Raw genomic sequence first — 25,893 nt, 5'->3', positions numbered from 1 at the left:
CTTGTACCACGAAAACCTAAAAATATTTAGGTGTTTGGCTCGATGGAGAGAGTCCTTTTTTCTTTTTCCTTTGATAGGACAATGGAGATGGGCTGATGGAACGGCTCATGTACCTTAGTTGTGGCAATTTATGAACCATAATGCATTCTTTGGCATGAAAGCCTTCATCAAAGTGAATTGGCACGCCTCATGTCCCATCAAGAAGATGTAACTTCCTTGTCACGAAAAATAAAAAGCTCATGATGTTCATAGACATGCTATTTCTAGAGGAAGAATGCAAAAGGTCAGGTCATTGGGACATCTTAATCATCACTAGACCCATTCTTTAGTGTTTACTTGATTTTCTATCTTCCATTTTTGTTCTTTAGTATATGACTTTAGGCAATATCTCTTGGGCCATTAGGTCATGTTGTTCGCGTACTATTCCCATTTTTTATATCACATTCTAATTCCGTATAAGTATAGATCAGCAACCCTACTAATACATAAAAATTCCATAAAAATGTGTTTTTCTCCATAAACACTTTATAAACGCCCTTGAATAATAATTCTTGTGTAAAACTCGAAATCATTGAGATTCATTTATATTTACACCACCATGTATTATAACTAAAATGATTTATCGATTGCTTAAAAAAAGGTTGATAATAAAATTCAAAGAAGAAAAAAAATGAAATAAAGGGGTTTTGACGGGACAAAAGGTATAATTTCTCAAAAACATGAGGGCCCCTTTGCTTTGAATTTGCTTTGCTAATAAAGAAATTAAACAAAGACAAATTTCATGATTTACTTTCTTGTAATCTTATTTTTGTAGTTGATATTCTTGTCTTTGTTTGTTCATTGGAGTTTAGTGCACCAACCGAACGCACCTTCCCTTTTCCAACGGTCGGAGAAAAAGCGTGGTTTTGACCATCGAATGGTTAGATTTTACTCACACATCAATTTATGAATTCCATTATCCTCTTTCAAAACACCTTGGTGTCTTCTCTACCCCCACGATTTTTTTCACATCAACTAACCAAACCTCCTTTCTTTATTATTTACTCAAGCGCGGTGAAATGACATAAGAAAAACCGTTGCAAATCTTGACTTTTAAGTAGTTTTAGTAAGAACCTTACGTTATCGATTGTTCGTTCGGTTTAAACAAGGTGCGATAATCTTCTGCTGTGTGTTTGTTTTCAGATGATAACTGTAACTTTACGTTATCGTGCAACTTGTAAATGGTAGGACAATGTTTTGCAGGAACCTGAGTGTTAAGACTTGAGAGTCTCCACTCTCCAGAGATGTGTCCCTTAGTGGCCCATTTTTGTCACTAAATAACTTGTGTTTAGCTTCTTGTTGCTCATGGTCGACCTTCGTGGCCCATGGATGTCCCTATGTCAGGCATGCGTATGGAGTTTATGTACGTAAAATAAATAAATGAAAATTTAGAGTGGTTTTCCTCGACAAACATATGTCAAGTTCAAGTATCGTCACGTTTATCCTTTTCCGATATGTTACGTAACATATTCAATAATATATTTTGTCTACGTCCTCCATGCAGATTGTATATTGTTAATTGATCAAAATCCAACAAGTAAAACCAAAATATATTGCCATAAGCAATACGTCAGTATGTCGTCTGCAATACAGTCACTTATTTGGCGACACTTTTCCTAAGAAACGCTAACAGTTCTTACTAACCGTTGTATTTTCTCAAATCGAACTCATTTCTCATGGAATAGATTAGTTTTTTCACTTTTTAAAAATAAAAATAAAAAGTTCGAAATGAATTGAATCTAACCACTCCTACTACTCTAGAGTGTACGTGGTAATAATATAAAACATTTTCACCTGAAAAATGGTCGGTTGACAGTTTTTCAAGTTACAAACCTGATCTTTTTTCTTCTTGTCCCACTATCCAATTCCACTCTCTCATATCATATCCGGTTACACTTTCCATCAGTGTTCCCGTTAATTACTTTCTTATATTTTGACTACATTTTTTTCCTTCTTCTGGTTTTACTTTTCCGTAGATGTAGTAATGCTAGACTGGTAGGGCTTGGCTAGCTCGAGTCTCTTCCATCATTTAACTCGGAGTAGGTCATGAGACAGATATTGCATTTGATAGATCACTAGAATATAATAACTGATTCTGCGTTATTTTGTATATTTTTGGGTCATGACTCATGAGATGGATGTTGTACAATTTAATGGAATCGATGTTAAAGTTACAGTGTAGGTCACGGTGAACATATAGCTTTTGGATAATGCGGCAAAGTTTTAGCTACATGATATAATTTGGGTTACGAAGTAGATTTTGGGTAGCGGAGACATGCGTGGAAGATTTTGAATTATAGCTGACAATTTTAATCCTTGTGATTTTATGTTTTACATCTCATTTTCAACTGTGCAAGAAACCACTTTAGATACTAACAATGCTCATACGTATTAAAAAAATAAAAATAATAAGAGGGGGTCAGTCTCGAAAAATCATTTCAAATGAGTAAGCATGATGATGGAGGATTTAGCTTTTGTCTTGCAAAATCTAAATTTGGTGGACCAGCCCTAAGATATCCTCCTCCCCACACCACAATTTTCCTTTATATAATACCCACCACCACCTCTCCCATCATCTTCCCTTCCTCATAAATCATAATACTTCCCCTCTTCTTCTCACAACTTCTATTACTTTTCCCCAAATTTTCTTCTAGTCTCTTCATCTTTTAAATTGGGTTTGGTTCTCTTTTTGAGTTACCAAAACTAATGCTATTGTGATTTGTGAAGAAAGTTAAGAGAAGGAAATGATGAAAGAGAATAACATTAACACAAGTAATAACTTAAATAATGGTGGGTATAGAAAAGGAGGAGGTGGTGGTGGTGCTGGTGCTGGAGCAGCATCACCATGTGCAGCATGTAAGCTTCTTAGGAGAAGATGTGCACAAGATTGTGTGTTTGCTCCTTACTTCCCTGCTGATGAACCTCACAAATTTGCTAATGTTCACAAAGTTTTTGGTGCTAGCAATGTCAACAAAATGCTTCAGGTATACCCTACTCCCCATCTCTTTCAAAAATTGCACACAACTTCTTTACTTAAAGTGCCAAAAACACTTTTTTATTTTTTTATATTAGTTAAGTCAACAGTGGTTGACCCAAGTCAGAAGTTAATATGCTTCTATTTTGATAGACATTGTAGGGTTAGGTCCTGCAAGTGTGCAGCCTGGACATGAAACCATATTGTTATTGTTTTGGGGTATTTGGAACAGTGTATGTCTATTTTCTTTTGGGGTGGTTGGAACTCTTATGGGAGACCAAGATGGGGTATTTGAACTCTCATGGTAGACCACTATATGAATCCAACTCCAGGCCAATCTAAAGTGGCAATGCAAACACTGATTATATATGGTTTTCGTGAAAGACCCTTATTTGATAAAGAGTTTCTCAATTCTATACCTAAATTATAGACGGTGTCCAACTAATGGTCTAGATTTTGACTATCTTACATGATCCACCTCTAGTAGCTTCTTTTTTTCTTTTAAATAATTTTTACATGGCCACCACAACCGCCGAGGAGGTAACACTTATAAGTTTAGAAACTTTTTCTGTTTGATGATCATACAGTTTTGGATATCATCTGTATATTGATATACACATTCAGATGATAAGTATATATTTGTGAGAATGATCTACACGATGAACCGAACCTTATTCCTGGATCAAAATCCAAATCTCTACTGAAATCTAAAGTTCATTGTACCTCTCGGCTCACGAGTGTACATTGCTCAACTTGTTTCAGAGAAATACCATCGAGGTCCCACCCTAATATATATTCGTCAAAAGCTATGGACTCTATACAAGTATCAGTCTAAACTATTCTAAACTAATATGCCGACACAAATTAGAGTACACAATGAAAAAAGTTAATTTCTTTCTTGATCACCATTACATTGTTTATCTATCTAAATCTGAATTAAAGTTTTGAAATGACCTGAGCTTTTGACAATAGTATAATAATTAAGGAATAATCATCTCAACCATAAACGAAAATGACATCCTAATTCCAAATAGTTCAGCTAAAAGATTTTAACCATGGCGGTGTGACCAGCAGTGTAGGGTTCATCGGATCATTTCATATGTGCCTTTGCAGTATGATTTAATTATATGAGGTCACGGTGATATCAAAATAGCGTCACAGATTTTAAAAAAGTTGGAGTAGGTAATCGTAATTAGCACTTCCATTATCTTACTATTGTAAAACTTAAATTTCAGATTTAAGATTTCTAACATAGGATTCTCCTGTTTTGTTTTACATTTTACAGGAATTACCGATGCATCAACGAGGCGACGCGGTGAGCAGTATGGTATACGAAGCGAACGCGAGAGTCCGCGACCCGGTTTATGGGTGTGTAGGTGCAATATCATCACTGCAACAACAAATTGATGTTTTGCAAACTCAACTAGCAATTGCACAAGCTGAAGTTGTTCATATGAGGATGAGATCACAGACATCATCATCAATTACTAATCTCACTATTAACTCATCGGCAACAAATGAACAACAAGCTGCTTCTGCTCTTTGGTCTTGTTAACACATCAAATTAACAAGGAAGAATTTTAGTTAATTAAACTCTTTTATCTTTTTTTTTTCTTTTGCTTTACTATAATACTAGTAGTTTGTTTAAATTAATATATATGTAAGAAATTAAAAAAACATCTCTCTAATTTATACTTTGTCTTTAGAGATGATGATTATATTAAGTAAAATCAAACCCACTTAGTTGTAGGGGAATGAGTTAGAGAGGAAGTTTGGAGTAAGTGGAAATGAATTATTATCATTGATAATAATTCTATTGTAGATATATAAAGATCTAATATAAATACATGTATGTTTAATTATTTTATGAGTCTTCAGTTCAACCATATTTGAATCTGTCACTATTTGTTTTCGGATTTTTTTTCTTTTATGATTACATGTAAGAGTAGTGGTACCTAGATCTTTCATCTAGGACTACTGTGGCAGTGACACGAACTCCTATTTCGTCTATGGGAAAGAGCATGAGTACCACACGACCACTTCATAGTTCTCTATTCGGATTCCATTAGTCCATGAACCGAACCACTAACCCAACAACTTATATAGGTTTTCCAGTTTGGTAAACTGTTAGATATTGGTTTGGTTTTAGTGGACTCTAAACCCGAACTATAAAAACCGTTAGTGTAACTGAGTCCTTAGCATTGGTCTTTGGTAATATCATTATGAGTCTATGACATCAACCCATGAACCTTTTTTTGACTTCAGTTCTCTTTCTCTATTCTTCATTTCAGTGTTCCGATCTACTGTCTAAAAGAAAAGAGAATCATTAATCCCAAAGCCGCCGCCGCCACCACCATCGTCTCTTGTTCACCACAACACCACCACCACTAGTTCAGCAGGACAGTTTAACTATAGGTGCCAGAGATACGTACTCTTGAAGAAACACAAACGCACTCCAATACCAGCAGGATGGCTAAAATCTATATGTATGAAAATTGGGCCATGAGTCCTTGGACGTGAGTGTGACAATACTTCAAAATTATATTCGACCACTGAGCCCATCTAGCTTCATATACGATTTCAGAATTTCTACAGTATATTACAGATCTACGATCACTGCAACTTTTTGCACAACTTTGCTTTTGTAGGGCTACAGAATTTTGTATCAAAGCATGCCATGCAACCATGCAGGATCTTCTCTTCAGTCGTTTAGTGGCAATAATTTTCTACCGCTAGTATGTGCTAGCTACTAGTTCTACTATGGTTTGTAAGGGAACTTCTGGCTTGGTTACTGCATGTGACATGTAATCTTGAGGGGGCTTCAATTTCTTAGAAATTTCTGAAAGTACAGTAGTATTGATAGTACTCTAGGTTAATTGGTATTATTAATTTGAGTACAAGAAAACGAAATATTTCATCGCAAAACTAATTATCAGTCAAAAATGGGCAAATACATGAGATTGTTCACAGCTTCGCGTAACCATTCCTCGTCTTCCAACTCGATATTGAGCTTCGTCTCGGGAGTACTATTTTGAAAATATGGACCATGACTGTAGTGATATTTATCTTCCTCTTCATGATCATTAGTGTTATTCTTAGTAGTTGACGTTGCCGACAATTCTTCAGGGTATTCATTGTTCCTCGCAAACCTTCCTCGGATTCGAATTCTTCTGTCGGCCAATGTTTTCCGGCAGACATACTGCAAAGTTGCACCGAGTTATTAATGGCCATATTTTCCATGCAGAAATGAATAAAATTTCCAACTAAAGTAGACACTAATCATATAATAGGTGTTACCTTGATTGTCTTATTGAAATTTCGTTGGTTTTTCTTCTTCAAATACTTGAGAATTCGATCGTTCCTTTCTTCTTTGGTATAACGTCTCACTTTCGGCTCCTCGACGCTACTACTCTGAAATGACGACGTAGAGTTATAATTACCTTGAAGATTATGATGCATTTCCTGTAAAATTAAACACAAAAGGATCAAAAAACTAAAGTATAGACGTTATCGGAATTACTTCGGTTATTGGTAAGATGTCCGCATGCATGAAGATAGTTTGACGGAAAATTACACGTACCCATATATTATGGTCACCAAAATAACCAGCTGCATGATCAAAACGCGGTCCGAATACGTTTTCGCTGTACGTCTTATTGAATAGCAATTCTTCATCACTATAAGCAGAAAGCTCATGATCTGGTTGCTGGAAATGTAAGAACTCGGCGGCCTTTTGATATTGATGTTGAAGGCTATTATTACCAGTACTGTTGTAATCCGACAACCCAACGTCGAACTCATTCGAAGTCATTAATATTGGCTCCGGTACGTAGTCTGTCATCGGCAAAATTTTGAGCTGCTCCGGAAATGGTAAAACACCGTCGAAATTCGAGGAAAAAGTGAGATCATTTGATGGAAGTATTATTGGATCATTATTTGTGTACCCATTTTTCTCAGATGATGGAAGTATGAATTCTTGGTTCCACATTAAAGAGGACTCCAAGCTTTCTTCGACGGAGACAGAAACCGGAGGTATTTGGCTGAATTCTGATGAGAAAATGTGATCTGAACTGAAAAGAGAATTTGAAGCCATTGAACTTGTAAAGGTGGGTTGTGTGCTGCTTGCGCAGTTTTGTGATGAGTTGTTAGCGAATGAGATCAGGCTGGAAATTTATAGGACTTTGTAACTGCAAATTATATGCGATTTCTATTAGCTATCTAGTTTGTGTCAGGCCTGCCCAAACTGACCTGGGAATACTAAACTGTAGAACGTGACAAAATATGTGATTAGCAACCTAAGACAAGTATAGCAGCCTATAGAATAGAGCTTGTTTAGGACAAAATTTTATGCTTAGCCAACACTCGGTAAATTTTGTTTGTAAAATTTATGGTTAATTTATTTTTAGGCCTGTGCATGTTAAAAGGTGTCTCTCCATTAGAATTGCAGATCTTAGCTTATAGTTTTATATTGGATGTGTAATTAGTTGAGTGTTTGCATTTGATTCCAAATCAAACGAGTCAGATTTCAAATTGTTTAATTTTTTCATTTTTTTGATATATATAATTCTAAAAGTCAGATGCAACTTTGTAATGTTATAACCTACTATCTTATAACATGCTTGTTTATTTCTGGCTGATCTGAATCGTATGACCTGACTAAAATCACTTGATTTGAGTTAGATCTGACTCAACTGACTCAAAAATATGTGAGTCATTGGTTTGGTCCCATAAACCAGGGGTGTTTTGTTACCTAATTTAAACGGTTCGAATCAAGGATTAGATCTAAATCGGAAGTCGACTCAGATCTGACTCAAAATAGAAAACAAACGGTTTGATATTTAATTTGCAACGAGTTAGGGGTTGACTCAGATCCAGATCGCGAGTCAGATGCAAACAAACAATTTGTTTGGATTCAATTCTTGATCAAACGAGTCAGATTTCAAATTGTTTAGTTTATTTCCAGAAACTACTTTGTATATGACTCGTTGGGAGCATATATTACCAAATTTAAAAGCATGTTATAACCTATTATATTATAATTTTAATCAATAAGTTGGATTAAGATGATGATTCACACGAATTAGTTGAGTTAGAACAAAACAACCCAACAACCCAACAATGGCATTTTGTTGATTAAGTTGCCAAAACTCATTTATTCTTTTACTACAGAACCTTTTTTTTAATGATACAAAGAAAGTTCCAATGCAAGATTACAAAGCATTGTAAGCATATATCAAGAAATGATTAGGGATTCACTAATCAATTTTGAGTGATTGATTAGTCCTTAAAGAGAATAATAATTTGTCCTTTCCCTTGCATGAAAAAGCCAAAACAAAAGTAACATCTAATGTATATTGTTATGGTATATCTATAAATAAAGTTATTTTCACTTAATAGCTAAAGGCTACACAAAAATATAAAAACTTTAAGAATCTTTGAATACAATCACACATGGGTTTGTAAGATTTTGCCAATTCGAAGTGCAAATAAATGTACAGGGTGTTAGTTCTTAAGGGAGTTGGGGAAGTTGGGTGTAATTGTGTTTTTTCCCGTTAGTCGTGAGGGAGTTTGAGGGAGTCTCTCAAAATTCCCGTTAGTCGTGGGAGAGTTTAGAAGAGTCTCCCAAACTCCCTAAAAAACCCCGTTAGTCGTGGGGGAATTTAAAAAAAACTCTTAAACTCCCTGTTAGTGGTAAAAATTAGAATGATAGGGAGTTTTTTTTTTTTTTAGTTCTGGGGAGTTGTAGGGAGTTTATAGTGTATTTTTACCTCACTCCAAATCTCTCAAAAAAGTAGAGATTTTGGGAGAGTCTCTCAAACTCCCTACACTCAACACACCAAACTCTCTCAAACTCCCTATACTCTCTTACACTCCCTCAAAATCCCCAAGTACCTTCCATCAGAACCCCCAAAGATAATTGTCTTTCTCTCAGATTAGTAACTAAAATGACAGTAATACCCTTGACAGTACCTACTGAACCTAGCAAAGAACATATACCACCACAATCCTCTTTGTACTTTTGACTCTTTCCAATATTTACTGCTTCTGATGGGATAATCTTTTGCAAGATCATTAGATCAAGTTGCATCAAAACCATGACTGAAAATCAACACAAAAAAAAAAAAAGAATCCTAGACCTGAAACCTTGTACAACGGAGATGATCATACACCGATAAATCGGCAGAAAGAACAAAATGGTAATATTGGAATACAAATTGTGTTCTCTAAAAACTACTTTCTCAGCACAACATCTGACCTCTATCATAATTTCTTCAAAACATAGTCAGTAATAGGGGCTAATCAACAAGAAAGAAAGGAAAAAAAAAGACAACTTTAACTGAGTGTGATAGACATTGTACAGAGAGTATCAGGTGCCTTAAAATTTTCATACCCCATCCACCAGATACAAAAACTTAGCATTAAAGAAAAAAAAATACCCACTTGTAGTCTACGGAAAATAAAGAACTTTCCTTGAAAGCCTGTATCTATCACTTAACATCTTCAAAGTTTGTTCATACAAATCTAGCAAAGAAAAATACTGCAAACACTTGAATTTAACGATCGGAATAATATCATTTAAAGAAAGAGAAAGAGAATGTGACAATGTAATCTCCAATCTGACACAAATGTCTCTTCTATATCTAATCTAAGTAGGGTTTTAGGTTCCACAAACTTGTGATAGTACATGTTCTGTGTTTGCTTAGCTAGAAATTGAAATGAAACCCCATGTAAAAAAGAGCTACAGAAGTGATTTTAAAGGAGCATAAGATCACTGCAGTATAGATTAGGTTTCATCTGGAATATTGTATATTACAAACTTTAGAAACTACATGCATGGGTTGTCTTGCTTTCTACTAACACATTTAACCTCATTTGATGCAAATAGCTCACAAAGTGCAACTCTCTGTCCTAATCTGATCATAGCCTGAGTTATAGAATCCATCACTTCATACACACATTTAGGAGTTCCATGAGCCGCAACAGAGTCAGACTTGGGCTTAGTATGCCGAGAGTAAGTTCTCCGCTAAGGTTTTGGTTAAAGGCTGGATGTCGCGATCAGTTAAGCCCACTTATTCAAGTCTTTGGTTGACGCAGGTGGTGGGATAATAGGCTTATTTGTTAACTAATGGGCTCCCTTACTACGGCAATGGTAATGCAAGGGCAAAAATGAGGAAAACATATATAAATCAACGACATTCTTGAAAAATCTATTGTTTAATAAAATTTACCTTCCATTAATAATAGAAACAGATAGAAGTCATTCCTCATACACCATGGTTAACATGATCAGTGTCGGTGTTAAAGTAGCAGCTTCATTTGAAATCTCCAATCAGAGGCTTGCAAGTTGCAACAAGAGTGTGAAACCCTGAACCAGCCTCTGCTATGCATCTTAGTTCTACGGTAAGCGATCAATATTTACCGAATTACACACTCACACATCATGCATGAAAAGGAAGAAAGCAATGTGGACGCAAATAATAATCCTGCAGATGAAAGGTAACTGACTTTTAGATAATTTCGTCCCTTTGGTTTCTAACTTCAAAGTCAATGACAAAAACTAGATAAACCACACCAGCAGATGAGAGGTGACTGCATTAGCTAGTATGTATAGTCAGATAACATGTCTCTAATTCCATAGAGCTTTACACCCGAGTGGCCCGACTTAGTTACAGTTTCGCATTGAATTATGTAGAAGACTGGACTGTGTACATAGACATGCAATTGGGTTTGTGTGCGTGCTTGTGAGTGAGTGTGTGTGTGTGTGTGTGTGTGTGTGTGTGTGTGTGTGTGTGTGTGTGTGTGTGTGTGTGTGTGTGTGTGTGTGTGTGAGAGAGAGAGAGAGAGAGAGAGAGAGAGAGAGAGAAATGGCACACCTATTATGATAGACCATCTTCGAAATACACCTTTAGTCCTAGTGGTTGTTACGATTAAGCAACCCTTGGAATGATAGGTAAAGATCTTTGTTGTCTGTACCAAATATTTCTTCTGCCTTCCTTAATGTTTCCTGGATATTGAGAAAAATGAAAAACCCATTTGCTTAGTTACGCTCTATTCTACGACCAAGAGAGTTGATAAAGAGTTTCAAAGTTAATACCTCTCGAGATTGATTTTGAGAATTCAGCTCCTTGATGTTAGCAAGAAATGCACTGAACTGCTCGTAAGAGAGACGACTCCTGCAGTTCCAAATATCCACAATTTAGTATTATTGTTGCTTTCAGAATTGTCAACTGAAATAAAAGCTAAGAACTGAATCCGAAAATCAGACCTGGCTTGGCGGAAGAACTCCTTTCCATCAATTCGAGGAGTGCGCGCTGAACATAGTAAAACCAGATAAACAACTTAATTAAGTTCAGGGAATTCTACTTATAGTGTAAGAAACAACCATTAAAACAAAAAAAAATGGCAATATTCTTTAATCCAAGTCAGCCATTTGGAATCACACTTGAGGTCAACAAAACTAGCAGATTCTATCAACTCAAACTAGTAGGAGCCTAGCTGGGGAAATCACTACTGGTACAGCTGGTAGTTGATCAGGTGTCAACTCACACCCCTTAGATTTCATCCACGTACCAAAAGAAAATCGATTTGGTTGACTGTGGTACTTGTTACAGACCTGGTACAGGACGCCCACGAGGAGGAGAGCTTGCCGCAGAAGACTGCTGACTTGATGGGTACCATGAAGACAATGAACCACTTCGCCCTTCATATTGAGATTTTGTAGGTGACGTGGAACCGGAGGTGCGGTTAGGGGATCCAGCAGCAGAATATCCTCTAGGTGATCCACTGGTAGAATAGCCTTTTGGAGTTCCACTGGGAGTAAATCTTGGTGTGATGTATGGAGTCATAGAAAATCTCTGCCCACCATGCCTAGAAGCTGTAAACATAGACCAGCAACAACGTGTATCAGGAATGAACAAAATTAGGATGAGTAGTATAAAAGGAAAAGAGTTCGTACACATACCATCATCACCTGGGTTCCCTCCCTCATCTTAAGATGGCACAAATAAAGCATTCAGGTAACAAGATTGCAAGATCAAAAACGAAATACAGTTTAAGTTAGTTTCCTGCAATAAAGAGTAACGGCCTATAATGATTCAGTTATAAAAGTAAGAAAAAGGTTAAAACTTCAGGAAGTAGAGAATAATCACACCTTTAGCCGAGTACGTCTTGGAAACAGTTTGGTCACAGGTTCCAATATCAACAGTTTCAGCTTGCTGCCAGTACAAGATCGTGAAAAATTTCAATTCATGGAATGACGTACACGTACGGAAACCAAAAAAGAAAAAGTCATTTATATGAAAATTAGGAGGATTATGTTCGAATCTTACAGAACTATCATCATTGAGTGACTGCATTAGTTGTCTCTTGAATGTCTCCAACTGTAAGAATACCCCAAGTTTAGTAACTATGCAAATCAAAATTGCAATACTTGAGAAATATAGGTTCCTTACATTCATAATAGTCAGTGTCAACCACAACAAAAATATCACACAATTTCATTATGAGAGGAGAGGAAAGTATGGTCTCCATAATTTTTGCAGTTAGATGGACTCCCCAACCTCCATTCTTAGAGCTGCTTGTTCATTTAAATTATCATTTTATCTTAGGTCACTCTCTGCCTGTATGAACTAAGACATAACATAAGAAAGTGCAGGACGTAGTACCCTTGCAAACATAAAACTGAAGCAAATAAACTTAAGAATCAGCAGAACATGGAACGCATAAGTTAAAATATAGGGGATGTGCGTCAACCTGCCTACAACTAACCAACAAGTTGTCATTTATACAACTACGCTTGCCACTCACTTTCCCTGTCTCATTCAAAACATTTCAGCAACTACTTCCTACTCGAGCACACATCGAACGAGCAACGGTAGTTTCCCTTTCCCGAAAACAGTGAAAGGGTATACTTTTCCACTTTCGGTGAGACTTATATCCTAATCTAAAGACCATACTTGCTTCTAGATCCCTACCCCCATCATTTCCAGTAACCCATTTTTTCATTTCACTTGGAAAACTAAAATGGCTCCACATATCAAACATCTTCTATGCAATAGCTAGTTCAGCTTGTCACAACAAAACACAATGTACACAAACACGAAAAATCATCACAAAATCAATCTCCTCACCTTGGCCAAATCCCTGTTGAGCTTCTTTACAGTCATAGCAAGCGAGTCTCTTTCATTCACCAGTTTATTCTACAACAACAATCAATCCATCAAACAAAAACCCTAAATTTCACAAAAATCAAACTTTTCCCCAAAAATTCATTTCAGACTTACATTCTCCTCAACAACAATCCTTAACCGAGAATCAACTTGTTGAAAACCTTGATCAAGCCGAGAAACTTTCTCTTCCAAATCAAAAATCAATCGATCTTTCTCCAATATCTTCTGTCTTAATCTACCATTTTCTGATTCGAGTTTAGAAACACGAGAAGCAATCGCCATGGATGTAATCTTTCGTGCTAAATCTAATTGATCATATGGATCTGTTGGAATTACTGATAATATCTCATCTGATAAATGAAAATCCGTTCCACTTCCATTACTCGACATTTTTCCAAAAACCCCTAACAAAAAAAATCCCCAAAAATTCCACGGAAATAACAAGAAATTGCAGAGAAATAAAAATTGTTGCTTCCAGGAATGTCTTCGGGGAAATAGATTCGCGCTTAGCAGAATTGATCTGGAATTTGTCGTTGAAATTTTTTAAAAAATTAGGTTTAAAAATTGAGTTCTGTCTGTAGAAATTTGAGGATATGTAGAGAGAATAATAAAATAAAATGATTTTAATTTGGGGAAGAAATTATTGAGTTTTAAATTTAGGGTAGGACTATTTTTTCCCTCCATACCATACCTAACCTAAATTAAAGTGGCCGGCCGGGTCTAGGTCCCATGACGACTAACCTTTCCTAAAGTAGACCTAAAGCAGTGGAAGCCGAGCACCATGAGGATTCAGGACCCATTTGAATTGGTCCTTTTCTTTTCTATACAACCATCCTTGTTTTTGTTTCTCCCAACAAGAAGTTAATCCTAGAAGTAACATATTCGAATGAATGGATATTTAAAAGTAACTTTTTGACTTTTAAAAGTAAAAAAACAAGAAGTTAGTCTGGGTAGAGAATTTTAAAACGATTTCTATAAGTCGAAAAGTTAACTTTTTATACTTCTGACTTCTGTTTCGGGAGAAGTAGAAGCATTTCTGCTTCTGGTAACCAAACATGCTATTAAATATTTTTGCTTTCAGAAGTGAATTTCAAGTTTTGTTGAAACCCAATATTTTGAAAAACAACTTGTTCAAACCTAATTTCAAGTGGTTTGATGGTTCCCATGCTCCCTCCCTTGGAGGAGGTAGGGGTTCGATCCCTAGACCTTGTAATTTCAAAAAAATATGTTTGTTTCCTTATGTGGAAAGTCAATGTTATTAGTTTACTAATTTATTCATGGAGGGACCACTTTTCTTTTTTATTTTTTCTCTCTTAATATAAAGAGGGGACCACTTCTCTCTCCATTTTCTCTCTAATATCAAATCAATGGGACCATGGATAAAGTAGAAAAAACTCTGAAAAAGTGGCTATAATGATCGGTTCTCTTAATCCTTGTGCAAACCGAACAAGCCTATTTTTTTTAGAAACGGAAGGAGTAGTATTTAGGGGCCACTAACTAACCACTATACTAACCCATCAAAAAAGAAAAGAAAGAAAAAAAAATTTGAGAGTGTATCCAAAAAATCTTTGTATGATAGTAGCATTTGTTGTTATTTTTTCCTCGGCAAAGATAATAACAATATTGAAGATGAAATATTAAGAAACATATGGTCCAAAGTATAAATAACGCATTATAGATGGTGAAATTCTAACCAAGAACAAAATGGTCATTTTGCAACCGATCGGTTTGGTGTAATCTCGTTTACTCAGTCAAGGTGCACTTAAGCCTTACAAGTATGGTTTATCCCTCAGGTTTCACAAGGCAACGTTCGAGCCTAAACACCAAAAAAAAAATTCGGCCAAGACAAAGCTCGAGCTTCAACCAAGGAAAATACAAAACTCGGCTTTCGACCAGGGCAAAGATGAAGCTCGAACCAAGGTCTAAGGTGAAGATGAGACTTCATCTTGAGAACGAGATGAATCTCAACCTTCATCTTAGATAAAGGCGAAGCGTCGATCAAGACAAAAACGATACATAAGCTTAGCCTAAGCCAAAGCTCAACCCTAAATTCAAGGCGAGTTTCGAGCTTACTCTTAACTCTAAAGGAAACATTCGAGCTTATACTTAAGATGAGATTCATAATTCAGTCCAAGAAAGGACTCAAAGCTAAACTCAAGCCAGGATTTAAGCTATCCTTAAGAAGCAACGTAAGGTGCGGTTTCAACGAAGGCATTACTGATCTTAATCCAGCCACCACGTCTACAATAAATCGTGGCATCCTACAACTGAGTCTCACGGTCAAACTATCAAACACTTTATTAATGCCACCTTTTGATATTCTAAAATAAATATATTAAAATCAAGCCCAAATAAGGAATAATAAAGCTTGTGCGGTGATCTCAAAGTGATTTGGGCCTAATGAGAGAAGTTGTAATAACTCATTAACGGAGGTCAAGGCATTAGTTCCAAGAGGAAAGACCAAGAAGTCAAGTTTAGCTGAAAAAGGAAGGAAGAGCATGCTCGTATATACCTCTTTAACTAAGGGTTTATGAATAATACCAATGACAGAGATGGCTATAGAAGGAAGGTATGCTAATGAAACTAAGCTTGTTCTCCCCATATTAGCATGTCTTGTTGTTATTAGGGTTAAATTACAACCTACTTTTAAACACCACCCCGGGTCTTTTATCAAGATCAAGACTCCATAACGTCGTCCTTGGTACTTGAGCACATCTAAAGCCAAAACGTTAAACTCATGACATATGAGTTTCATTCGAGTTTTACAATTGTATTCTTAGCATGTTCATCTCCCAAAACTCATAAAATCGTTCACTAAGCTCCCATAAGGGAATTAGGGTTTGTGCTCTTGTCGAAGATAAATACTTATCCTTCGTCCTGTCATGGATAAACTACCATGCTTCAATACATCGTAACCTCAGTACAAGTATTGAATACTTTATTAGGCAAGAGCCTCTCTTAAAATCCGGCCATGCTTCTGCTCTTCTCTCGACTGATGGTTATATATGCTAGGTCGATCTCAACCTGAGTCATCGCCTTGCACCTATGATTAGACAACAACTTATCAGGATTGTATTGTAGGACAACGATTTGCATTGCTACTATGGTTGGACAATAGATCGTGTTGCTCCTCTAACTAGATAAATAACTTCAGCCTTAACATTTGCTCATTTAATCGACAGACGATACATCACCATTCGACGTCAATCATGCCTTAGCCTTTGTACAGAGCCTACCACCTTGTTTTTCTCATGAAAAAACACATAATTAGGTCATGTCTAACCTCATCCAAGCATGCTTTAACCTTATGAATCATACGGCTATAACAAGCTTCCTTGAGCTCTCCACGCAACTCAGGCTTGCTCGTACATAAAAAAAAATGAGAACTCCTCCATGTGAGTTATAATAAGTCCGGAAAACTACACATCATAAACAAATGTTGATTATGACACAAAATAGGGGATACTTTTAGGATTTTGGTATGACGATCTATGACACGTGTGAGTATCCGTCTAATCAGATAGGAAGAAAATATTCGATTACAAGGAATCATCTTCGACCTTGATCTATCTTAAGTTATTCCTGGGATTGAAAAGGAGGTGTTTATCTTACTCTCATCCTTATCTCGCCAACTTGATATTAGGAGTTTGTATAACTATATATAAATAGACCAGCAGGTCATTATAAATACAACAAATTCACCACTAAGAACAATGGTTTTCTACAAAACTTTCTAGCATAGATTTCTGTCTGCAACTCAAACTATGATTTCATATCTTTCATCTTTCCTTCATAGACCGCCTAAATGCCTTCATTTTGTGACTAAGGTATCCATTGAAAAATCATCTTCTTAGTTTAGGCAAGGACTGTTCGTAATCAACCTTTCGCACTCATACAAACTCTAACCACTTCTACCTCCTCTACCCTTATATGATTTTCATTATCTACACCTAACAAATATAAGACTAAATAAAAATAGAAAAACATGATATTACAAAAATATAGGCAAAATAACATGCTTCCTCTATGTTACACCTGTGATAGGATGTAGGATTTTTTTTATTTTTGGTATGTTAATGTATGTCTTTACGTGGACAACCTGATCACTTTTGGAAACTGGAAATCTATAGAAATAAATGTGAATCACTGAGTAAATATATAAAGGTTTAGGGAAAGCAAAGTAGTGATACATGTTCTGTTGTCTATCATTTGTTATTTTGTAACCGGCATGAACCAACAAAATTTTGTTGAAAATCTATGCATAGTTCATGTACAGTTGAAGCTATTTTATTAAGCCACAAACTGAAAACATGACTAGTTAAAACTTCATTCCTTAAATATATATACCAAAAAAAAAACGCAAATGATATTGCAATGATAAATTCATTAGCAATATTTAATTTATTATATATATTTATACAAAATAAGATAACATTTCTTAAGTTTAAAATATTCTCAAAAAATATTAAATATATTTAGACTTGTACATATCATATATATTTTCCTCGAGTTTAATTAATAACAAATAACTTAATTGGACGGATAATAGTATACATGTATTGAAAAATACATTTTCTAGAAAATATCACGATAAAACTTGATAAAGTATCCTTACTACGTTAATGTATTTAGTATATGCTTAACTCGTTTATGAAAGAAACAAAAAAAAAACTTTTATGTTAAAACGTGATAACTGTATAATTTTATTACTCTGGACTCACATAATATCATTATTGGGATTGTTTATATTATATTATATATAGTTCAAAAGTAATTAAAGCTGACAAGGAACTGACATCAAGGAAATGGGTTGCCACAAATAACTTCTTCTTCTCGTTTACCGTTATACTTTTCTCTGTGAATTTAGCTGACAAGATATTGTACAAAGCTTTAAGGTTTTATTTGTATCAGATCGATTGAAGTATGAAAGTTTCACTTAGAGGAGTTTCATAGAATTGAGGATTTTTTTTCACTATGTTGAATGAACCCGATACTGAAATATGGTTGTTTAAATTGTGAAAGAAAAAAAAAAAAAAAATTGGCCTCAACTATTCTTCCGATTTATTCACAATGTACAACACAAGAAAAATTTCTTTTGGTGGTAATAATACAATGTACAAAGCAAGAAAATTTTCTTCCGGTTACAGTAAAGAAGGAGAAGAATAAGTTGATAGAATCAGTTGGGTAGCGGATTCCCTAATTCACAACATTTTGTCGTTGTCATCCATAGATGCAAAGATGCCGCACAGACTTGTTTTTTTCTTAAAAAAGTGGATCAATCTTCGGAAATATCTACCTTACCTGATCTTTGATATGGGTGCCCATACGTTAGATGAGATGAACGAATTAATCAACAAAGTATTACTTCTCTGCGACGACTCTGACATTCAATCCTTTAGCTTGAGATGCAGATGATATTACTTTGATAAACGTGTAAGACTATCGTCGAGTCTTTCTAGATATATCGATGACGTCATTACGCATAATGTCCGAGAGGTAACACTAAGACTTGGTCAGGCGCATGTTGACTTTAAGTACAAGACCCCTCACAAACTACTCAATTGCAAATCACCCGAAAAGTTTACGCTAGCGTCTAATGGAACCTCTGTGCATATCCTTCTTCCTCAATCTATGAGTTTACCACACATTGGAACCCTTTGTCTTGGTGGATTTTTATTGTCCAATCTAAAATCACTCTCTTGACTCTTTTCAAGATGTCCACTTCCTGAAACCTATTGGGAATCGAAAACTGCGATATATAAACCGTTAAACGGATGGTGAAACTTCTTGCAGTGTATGCGAAGGTGAAGCAACTCGACCTATTTCATGGATTTCTTAAGGAATGTCTTGCCACCTTAACTCTCCTTTAACCTTCTATGCCCAATGTTATTCTAACACAATCATCCTATTTTATCTTAAGTTTCTCTCGGAAGCTACCGACTTGTTAAAATTTCAGTCACTCCCTTGTTTGCATAACAATCTTCAACGTTTAAGGCTGGTAACATGGTTTAATGGATGATCAATGTATATAATTTCCAGATTATCAGCAAAAATTTTTTAGAAAGTTAACTGGTTAGCAAAACATGGTTAACCTTTTGGATCAGTGAGTCTGCTAACAAACACATAGGATTTCCATTGCTACGATTTGATCGTTTTTCATACCTAAATATTAATCTTGTTCAAAGAATAAATGTTTCGACTAAGATGAGAATCTTACTTGACATGACAGAGCGTGATGAGAATTATGTTAATAGTTACAACGAAAAAATTATCCATGGCTCATGTAGCGTACCATAAGGACAGTAAAAAAGTTAGATTATTATAGATAAAAACTAATAATATGCCTTAATATTTCTACTGTTGATCAAAAAAATTGTTCATGTGATAGGTTGATCTTTTTTATGTAAAGGCAGTAATAAATATATACGTCTATGTGTACATGTAATCCCATGACTTGGAGTGCTTCGATTTGTTAAAATGTGAATTAAAGTCGAATATTGAAGTTTCTTACACATTTGTTATACTAATACTAATACGAATTAATGAATACAAGGTTATTAAAATAATTTATTACAAGAATAAGGAAAAATAAAAAATAATAACTTGTACGATTTTAAAATTACAATATTATTGAAATGTAATATGCAGTTTTGACAAAAGATAGTTAAAGTTGATTATTATTTTTTTATAATTTTTATCGATCAGTTCGAAAAAGAAAAAGGTTATATTGTAATTACACAGAACAATAATTCTGTCATATTGTTTATGAAACCACTCGACATTAGTTATTTGCCTTTACCAGGAGCAACTATGATGAACCGAGAGCGTGTAACAAGATTTACACCTTCTTCAACATTCCGATTGATCTTTTCCTTTATGATGTTTGGCTAGAAATTCATATTGACTTTCATACCAATATTTCTTCTCTTATATACTACATCTTCCAAATTCCATAGAATTTTAGAAGTCACGAAATAGTTGCATACCCTGATGACTGATTTGTTGTAAATTGTTTATTTACCAGTGATTAAACGATTGAGATAACAAAAAAAATTGTTATATTTTTTTAGAAAAAGTCTGATGCGTGCGTTTCTTTTCAATTTATTTTTAATTTTCATATAATTTAATTTCTTAATTTATCTGGTATCAACAAAAAGAACTGAAGCATATCTATCCAAAAACCAACGAAAAGGAACTCAGAATTTTCTTTTATTTCCGGACCACCAGAATATCTACCAAAAAAATAAAATATACTTAGAGCTTCTTCCGAGCTTTCCCCCTCTGCACATGAGTTAGATAAAGTAAAAAATATCACCGCTCACTTATTGGTAAAGATCCCACCATTCTTTCTTCACAAATTTTATGTCATCAAACACACTTATTAATTTCCTCAAAAATATGGTTGTACTTCACATTTTTGGAATCAACAACTCTTATATTTATTGTATTCTCCATGTTTTTTGGTAAAGAAAACAAGTCGCTCTTATATTTATTTCATCTTCATGAAAGAAATTTAACTTTCGTAGCTAAGTTTTTATATAGGCTTTGTACTTTCTCTAAAGATCGCCGAACTCAAGACAACATTATTCTTCACAGTAATTAAAGCTGGATAGAATGACTTTATAAAGAAAAATTCAGATAGTTAATAAGCATTTCAATCATTCTTTTCGCAAAAGGAAAATTATACTCATCACCATCATTTAAAAGCTAAAAACAAAAATAGAAAACCTCTAAAAACTACTAGATATATCAAGGGGAAAGTCCTGTCATTCCATTGATAGGGTATTATAACAGTCTGATTTTGATATTTGAAGAGGTTGTCGAAAATGCTCTTAGCTTATCTCTAAATTGTTTCACTTATCTCGCTCTATCGGGGAAGTAACATTAAAATGATCGAATAAAGTAAGTTTCTGCAAAACCTTTGCATTCTTCAACAAAAACTTCGGAATTTTGAGCTTAGCATCGCATTCTTAAATTTCTTCAATGCAGACAGATATGAGGTGATGCAAGATTCTCGACAATAAGATTCCAATTGCTTCCAAATCAAATCCAGCATTCTGCATTCTTTGATTGTCCAGACAATCACAAAAAATGTATATAATAAGTTGATGGAAGTTGTTTTAGAGTAAAGATATTGAAAAAGCGGGGGTATAAAAACCACACCCGCTATTTCGTTTGGCAATCTGTATAGACAAACTCCAATATACTTTCAAGAGAATCAACTAGACAGTTAGACTCAATCTAGAGAAAAGTATATCAAAGAGTTTTATATCTCTATCTCTCAATTCAATCCGCAATCAGTAAATAGAAATTTGCGAGCCCGGTTGAATATAAGAGAAGTAACTTGAACGGTACCAAAGACTAATGTTCAAGGATCAATCAATTTCAATCAACAACCAAAGGTTGGATTTACCAATTGATGGATTCAACGCACAACCTATGATATTTCAGTTATATAACAAAATATAATGCGGAAAATAAATAACACAGACACCAGAATTTTGTTAACGAGGAAAATCGCAAATGCAGAAAAACCCCGGGACCTAGTCCAGCTTTGAACACCACACTGTATTAAGCCGCTACAGACACTAGCCTACTACCAATGAACTTCAGACTGGAATGTAGTTAAACCCTAATCAATCTCACACTGATTCAAGGTACAGTCGTGCTCATTACGTATCTGATCTCAACAGGATACTACGCACTTGATTCCCTTAGCCGATCTCACCCACAACCAAGAGTTACTACCACCCAAAGTCGAAGACTTGATAAACAAATCTGTCTCATACAGAAAAGTCTATTGGAATAGATAAATTTGTCTCTCACAGAAATACCTACGAGTTTTGTTCCATCTTTTGATAAATTAAGGTGCACAGGAACCAATTGATAAACCAGACTTATATTCCCGAAGAACAAGATATTGTTCTTAATCGTATGGTAGCGAAACAAGATATTTTGGAATCAAAAACGATGAAATGAATATGTTTGTGACTAATTTTTATATTGCCTATCCGAGAATCAATCTCGAGCAAATCTTAGAGAAGATAGTACTCAATACAATAGAACAGGTCAAGATCAGAACACGCAACTACAGAGAAAATAGTTGGGTCTGGCTTCATAATCCCAATGAAGTCTTTAAGTCGTTAACCTACAGGGTTTCGTGAAAAACCTAAGGTTAAAGGAGAATCGACTCTAGCTTATACAACTAGTATCACACAGGAGGTGTGGGGATTAGGTTTCCCAGTTGCTAGAATTCTCCTTTATATAGTTTTCAAATCAGGGATTGCAATCTAAGTTACCTCGTTAACAAATCATTCAATATTTCACCGTCAGATGAAAACCTGATTAGATTCAATCTAATATCTTTCAACCGTTAGGTCGAACTTGATTAGCCTGTTATACACAAATGAAATGTACTTTCAATTAGGTTTGAGTAACCGTACCTAAACGTGTACACCATGTTGGCTCAACAGTAGTTATCCAAGGTTAGCTATATGAACACTCTCATATCAACCTTATTCATCTTAACCATAACTAGTTCAAATGACTCAAATGAAACTAGTTAAAGAGTTGTTCAATTGTTATATTCTCATAGAAGTATACAAGAACATAATTGAAGAAAAATCGGATTGATTCAATCGAATCAATTCATGAACATTATAGCTACGGTTTGCAAAGATTGCATTCCTTACTATATAAATGTATTAGTTCATGTACACAACCGATTTTAGAACTTTAACCTTCAAGTATGCAAACAGATACGCATACTTGAAATACCCGGACTGAGTTGGGGTTTCGCCAGTATGCGAACGGGTACGCGTACCACCAACCTCAGCAGAATTTTCCGGACATGAACCTTACGTTAGTACGCGTACGGATACGTGTACTTAGGTTCCCGGAATTCACTAACCAACAGGTACGCATACGGGTATGCATACTATGGTTCCCGGACATGGATTACATATGTGCAAGAGTGCACAACATGTTTATAATGCAATAATGGTTAAGTGTTCTAAACTCTTATTTCAATCATTGAAACTTTCTTAGAGGATGACAGTAGCCGTTTTCACACACTATTAGCATCAAAGCAATTTTCAAGTTATTGAGATAATCGTTATGAAATATTCCAAGTCTACACCAAATGATTGTATCAGACAAACCATGTAAGATGTTACTCGGCGAATTTCACATGATCATCTTTTGACTTTCATCTTTTGACTTGCTTGAAGCGAAAGCTTACCAACACATATTTCGAGAAATATGTAAGCGAGTTAATCTCAGCTCAAAATCTCAAATGTGTATAATCGACAACTATATAGTAATACGACTTTTGTCTCAATATTGGAAATAGAGTAGAAATAGAATTTCCAAGTAATATATGAGTTTTAGTCTCCACATACCTTTTGTTGATGAAGTTCCACAAGATCTCCTTAGTAGTTCTTTGTCTTCAATTGATGAACGCCGTGAAGTCTAATGCTCAACTACACAATCTATCCTAGTCCGAGACATCACTATAAGTAGACTAGAAATCAAGACTTATAGTTTTGATCACTAACATTGACAAACAAGCTTGAGATAGCAACGCTTGCGAGTTCAACCGAGTAGTGCTCTAACAATCTCCCCCTTTATCAATTTTAGTGACAAAACTATCAATACATATGGATTACAAAATAAATAAACTTTGTAGCTTCTCATCCAAATGCTTGATCTCCTTGGTTCTTCAACATTACTCGAAATCTTTGTCACTTCCAAGTACTCCAATGATTCCAAATGTGTTCAACTCAGTATCATAGTTGTTGAAGATCCATAGTTATAACAAAGAGAAAACAGTTGCTCTCAATCATTGTTATACAGTGTCATAGTATCATTACACAACATCAAAGTTCAATTGTATCACAACTTTGGCAACAATACTATGGTGATATATATCACTCCCCCTTAGTTAATATTTCATCTCACAATGAAAACCACTCCCCCTTACATAATGATACGTAAACCATATGTATTTGTAGTGTGAACTACACATTAATTCTCCCCCTTTTTGTCAATATAAACTGGCAAAGGTACGAAAACTAGTGGGATCCTCATATCAGGTAAAGAAGTGAGAAGTATTCTCACCATGAACTATGGGAGATGAGTTGTACAAATCTTTTGTGCGTTTGTATTGAGTATTCCCCTTTTTTCATTGATTATAACTTATCCTAAAGAAATTAGTTATAAACCCTTTTAAAAGTCCATCAGAGGGATTTTTCTGAGGACTAAGTCTAGTACCTCTAGGGATCAGTTCCATAGGAGAATAGTTGAAGGACTTCCATTTTCTCGACTTAGACTTGCCAGACTTGTTCTTATAAGCACAGGGAATGTCTTCGTTCGTGTCACAAGAGTTTATACCATTAAGAGGAACTTGCAACCTGTGACGATTTATAAAACATGGATCATTCTTATAAGAATTCTGGTTTTCTGTAAGAAAGAAATTCACTGTAGATGTCGTCAGACGATTTACTCCATGGACAGTAGAAAGAAACAAATAATGAAGATCTGAAATTTATTTCTTTCTAGCAAAACAATGAAGAGCATAATGATTCTTTTTCCCACATAAGGAACAACATCATGGATTAGAAACATAATTTCCTCGACTCATAACCTTTTCTGGCACATGTGAATTTTGCAAGTGATTCACAGTGGGTAATTCCTTAGAGGGAATTTTCTTCGCGCTGGGGAAAGCCTTGTGAGTATCAAAAGAAGGTGCAGAGGATGACTTACTCATCAAAACAGAGTTTTCCTTTTTCAAGGTGTTACACTCTTCTTGGGAACATCGAAGAGATGCAACAAGTTTCTCTTTTTCAACACGATGACTGTTATTTCTGATGAATGAGCCTTGATTAAACGTTCTTCTCTAATTGAGTTCTTTATAACAGTATCTTCAAGCATACTAATCTTTTCACGCTGTAGAGTAGTTTCTTGAACCAATTTTTTGATATTGTTAGAGAGAGATTTAATAAAGCAATAGAGTTCACGTTCTCTTTCAAGAGATATCTCGAATTCATCAATGATCTGATCATTCTTTTCTTCAAGAGTCTTGATTTTAGAATCTTGAAAGTCAATGATATTAGCAATTTTTTTAACGATATGGTGAGTTCTATTTCTAACACGATGTCAAATTTCTTGTCTTTCCCTCGAGATTCGGAAGAATCTGCTAAGGAGTTATCCTTTGAGGAAAAACCAATATTTTTGACATGTTCAGAAACTTTGGAAGACTTTTCTATGTATGTAACTTGTGAGATACTTCGTAGGTCCACAGAAATCAGATTGATACAAACACAGACTTATGAGGTCTTAAACGTGTTTACCTGCTCTGATACCAATTCAAAAAGGGGGGGTCTAACAACCACACCCAATATTTCGTTTGGCAATCTAAATAAACAAACTCCAATATACTTTCAAGAGAATCAAATAGACAGTTAGGCTCAATCTAGAGAAAAGTATATGAAAGAGTTTTATATCTCTATCTCTCAATTCAATCCGCAATCAGTAAATAGAAATTTGCGAGCCCGGTTGAATATAAGAGAAGTAACTTGAACGGTACCAAAGACTAATGTTCAAGGATCAATCAATTTCAATCAACAACCAAAGGTTGGATTTACCAATTGATGGATTCAACGCACAACCTATGATATTTCAATTATATAACAAAATATAATGCGGAAAAGA

The 25,893-nt window shown here is 35.1% G+C and overlaps 3 protein-coding genes across 4 annotated transcripts; 1 reads left to right on the top strand and 2 right to left on the bottom strand.

The window, feature by feature from the left end:
- Positions 1 to 2,607: 2,607 nt before the first annotated feature.
- Positions 2,608 to 4,883, top strand: LOC113313060 (LOB domain-containing protein 4-like). The gene is made up of 2 exons (XM_026561785.1): positions 2,608 to 3,023; positions 4,299 to 4,883. Exons 1-2 carry the CDS (start codon positions 2,784 to 2,786, stop codon positions 4,566 to 4,568), a joined length of 510 nt encoding a protein of 169 aa, XP_026417570.1. The 5' UTR covers positions 2,608 to 2,783; the 3' UTR covers positions 4,569 to 4,883.
- Positions 4,884 to 5,889: 1,006 nt separating this feature from the next.
- Positions 5,890 to 7,135, bottom strand: LOC113313054 (zinc finger protein CONSTANS-LIKE 8-like). The gene is made up of 3 exons (XM_026561780.1): positions 6,594 to 7,135; positions 6,311 to 6,475; positions 5,890 to 6,212 (listed from the first exon to the last, which is right to left on the bottom strand). The coding sequence occupies exons 1-3, from the start codon at positions 7,104 to 7,106 to the stop codon at positions 5,946 to 5,948; spliced, it is 945 nt and encodes a 314-aa protein (XP_026417565.1). The 5' UTR covers positions 7,107 to 7,135; the 3' UTR covers positions 5,890 to 5,945.
- Positions 7,136 to 10,194: 3,059 nt separating this feature from the next.
- LOC113313021 (uncharacterized protein At4g15545) lies at positions 10,195 to 13,803 on the bottom strand. 2 transcript variants are annotated; one of them, XM_026561754.1, is made up of 10 exons: positions 13,297 to 13,801; positions 13,144 to 13,212; positions 12,343 to 12,393; positions 12,165 to 12,228; positions 11,976 to 12,002; positions 11,628 to 11,888; positions 11,280 to 11,325; positions 11,109 to 11,187; positions 10,888 to 11,018; positions 10,195 to 10,497 (listed from the first exon to the last, which is right to left on the bottom strand). In XM_026561754.1, exons 1-9 carry the CDS (start codon positions 13,570 to 13,572, stop codon positions 10,926 to 10,928), a joined length of 966 nt encoding a protein of 321 aa, XP_026417539.1. In that variant the 5' UTR covers positions 13,573 to 13,801; the 3' UTR covers positions 10,195 to 10,497; positions 10,888 to 10,925. The 2 variants fall into 2 exon arrangements, with proteins under 2 accessions (XP_026417539.1, XP_026417534.1); XM_026561749.1 differs by having other exon boundaries at positions 11,628 to 12,002; positions 13,297 to 13,803.
- Positions 13,804 to 25,893: the final 12,090 nt, after the last annotated feature.

The sequence above is a fragment of the Papaver somniferum genome, chromosome 1, assembly GCF_003573695.1.
Source record: "Papaver somniferum cultivar HN1 chromosome 1, ASM357369v1, whole genome shotgun sequence".
Lineage (NCBI taxonomy): Eukaryota > Viridiplantae > Streptophyta > Magnoliopsida > Ranunculales > Papaveraceae > Papaver > Papaver somniferum.
Note: the sequence above shows the minus strand (reverse complement) of the source record. Positions and strands in the feature narration are given on the sequence as shown.